Here is a 2,058-nt window from a genome sequence, read left to right as displayed (position 1 = left end):
TCTCTGTGTAGACCAAGGCTGTGAAGTTCAATTGCCTGTAGGTAAGCGTGCTGTCACATTCTGGTGATCAGAAATGGTCAACAGTGGTGCATTGGCAATCGCCATTTCAGCAAATGCTGTTGTAATAGCAAAGTCTCCACGTAGCTGAAAGATTCCTAAGCCGCTCTTTTGTTCTCACTTAATAATAAAATTTCACCTCAAGAGGAGAATTTGTAAACAACTCCTTTGTCCTATTATGACAGAATTTGACCTGAATATTCATTGGTGCAATCAAGAAATGAAGATAAAATGGTAAACAAAATGCTCCATTGTTACTCCTCCTTGAAAGTCACATGTGTTCATTCTATAATATGGAGTGGGAAACTAGGAACAATTTTTTTTTTTCCAGGAAGACAACCTATAGCTTCAACTATATCAGAAGAAACTTTATAAAGAAAACTTTATAAAGAAGAAAACAGGAAAAAATCAGATTAAGAAAGAATATTGGATATTGTTAATCTCGGTAGGAAGATGACAAAGAGAAAGGCAATAATGGGATCATAACCTTTGGGGGGGTGCTTGATTTGCAGGATGAGGTAGGGGTTCAAATATGGAACCTGAGTTTTCTTCCTGGCAGTGATCTGCCAGTCATGCAGACCATCCTTCTAAAACAGAACCACATTATGGTTTATAACCTACAGGTGAAGAGAACAGATAACCTCCCTTGGCCTTTTAGAGGAGCCAAGACAAGCCATTCAAGGGAGAGCCAAGTCTCCAGGAAAAGGAGTTACAAGAAGCTGCCTCCCATTGGCTGTCACTCTGGATCACTGGAAATACACATACATGCCCAGAACCTACGTGGATGCATTGGCAAAGTTGAAGACATTACCCCTGAGTGCAGCTGAGTGCAGAACACTACACTCAAGGCAAGGGCAGTGAAGAAACCAGAAGCCAATCGGAGTGAAGAGGATGTTTGAACAGAGGGGAGTGGGGGCATATAAAGACTAAGGGTTTGGGACTTCTCCCTCACTCTCCACAGTCTCTGTTCTAGCTGACTTCTGCCAGTCTGGGCAGGTATTTACAACTCTAAGAGGACAAGAGGGGTCAGGTGAGTCTGGGCTCAACTGGACTATGCTTACTTGCATACATTTTGCAGTTGCTCTGCGAGACTGGTTAAATTCCAGTTACAAGGACCAGGGTTCCCGATGTATTTTATTTATTTACTCTGCACCTGCTTAAGGAGTCTGCCCCTGATGCGTGAGCTCACAAATGCACATTCAAGAAATGAGTGGAATATGCGGTCACTGCCTCCTCTGATTCTCTCTGCTTGGGAGAGGCCGGGATAACAATCAGGCTTCCATTTGTAAAACAGGGCCTGTGCTATCTATCTGCAGCCTACTTGGCAAGTGCACTGTGACACTAAATGAGTCTCGGCTTTTAGAAGTCTCCTTTGGAAGACAGGCAAAATTATGGCTCTAAGGTGTCAAACTTTGAATACATTGCTGCAAAATTTTCTCTAGGAACTATTTTCTTGTGAAAATAGAAATATTAGTCTAGAGAAGAAATCCCAACTTCTGAAGACCTATGTCGCAGTTGTGATCATACTTTAATGCCTGGAGATGCTCCTGGAGTGATGCTTTGGTTAAGAGATACAGGCAACCATAGCAGCAGAACAAAGTATGGCAGTGGGATGCAATGGTTAGCATTCACTCTTCGTTTCAATGCCCTCTGTGCAGAGACTTCTAACTCATTTTACATGTTTTTTTTTTTAAGGCTGAAGAGAGGGAGAGAATTTCAAATTCCGTTCTTTGCTAATTCCAGTGTTAATCTAGTGATTATTCTGTTAGTTTCAGTTTGAGATAGGTGACCATCAATACAAATCTGTGCAATAAAAATACAGTCTAATATTTGTTCATGTTGAGGACCAAAAATGCAATGCTTTACTTCCCTTGTTTTAAAATAAAGATCAAAGGGAATCGATGGATGGTTTTAAAACACAATGGTATTGTCTGCGCAGATGATCAAAGCTGCTTGCATTACCCTGCACCTCACAATAAAATTAATTTCTAATTTATTTAC

At 41.0% G+C, this 2,058-nt stretch overlaps 1 protein-coding gene across 2 annotated transcripts in view; it reads left to right on the top strand.

Annotated features, from left to right (window-relative positions):
* The window catches only part of CEP128 (centrosomal protein 128), a 348,588-nt gene extending 347,271 nt beyond the window's left edge, over positions 1–1,317 (top strand). Inside the window, exon 25 of one of the 2 annotated variants that reach the window (XM_039883945.1) lies at positions 681–1,317. In XM_039883945.1, coding sequence (XP_039739879.1) covers positions 681–697 — 17 coding nt within the window. In that variant the 3' untranslated portion in view covers positions 698–1,317. The remainder of the gene's footprint in view (positions 1–680) is intronic. The other variant, XM_039883939.1, reaches the window with a different exon arrangement.
* Positions 1,318–2,058: the final 741 nt, after the last annotated feature.

This window comes from Pteropus medius, unplaced genomic scaffold (assembly GCF_902729225.1).
Source record: "Pteropus medius unplaced genomic scaffold, Ma_sr-lr_union100, whole genome shotgun sequence".
Taxonomy (NCBI): Eukaryota; Metazoa; Chordata; class Mammalia; order Chiroptera; family Pteropodidae; genus Pteropus; species Pteropus medius.
The sequence above is the reverse complement of the archived record's forward strand: the minus strand, read 5'-3'. Positions and strand labels throughout refer to the sequence as shown.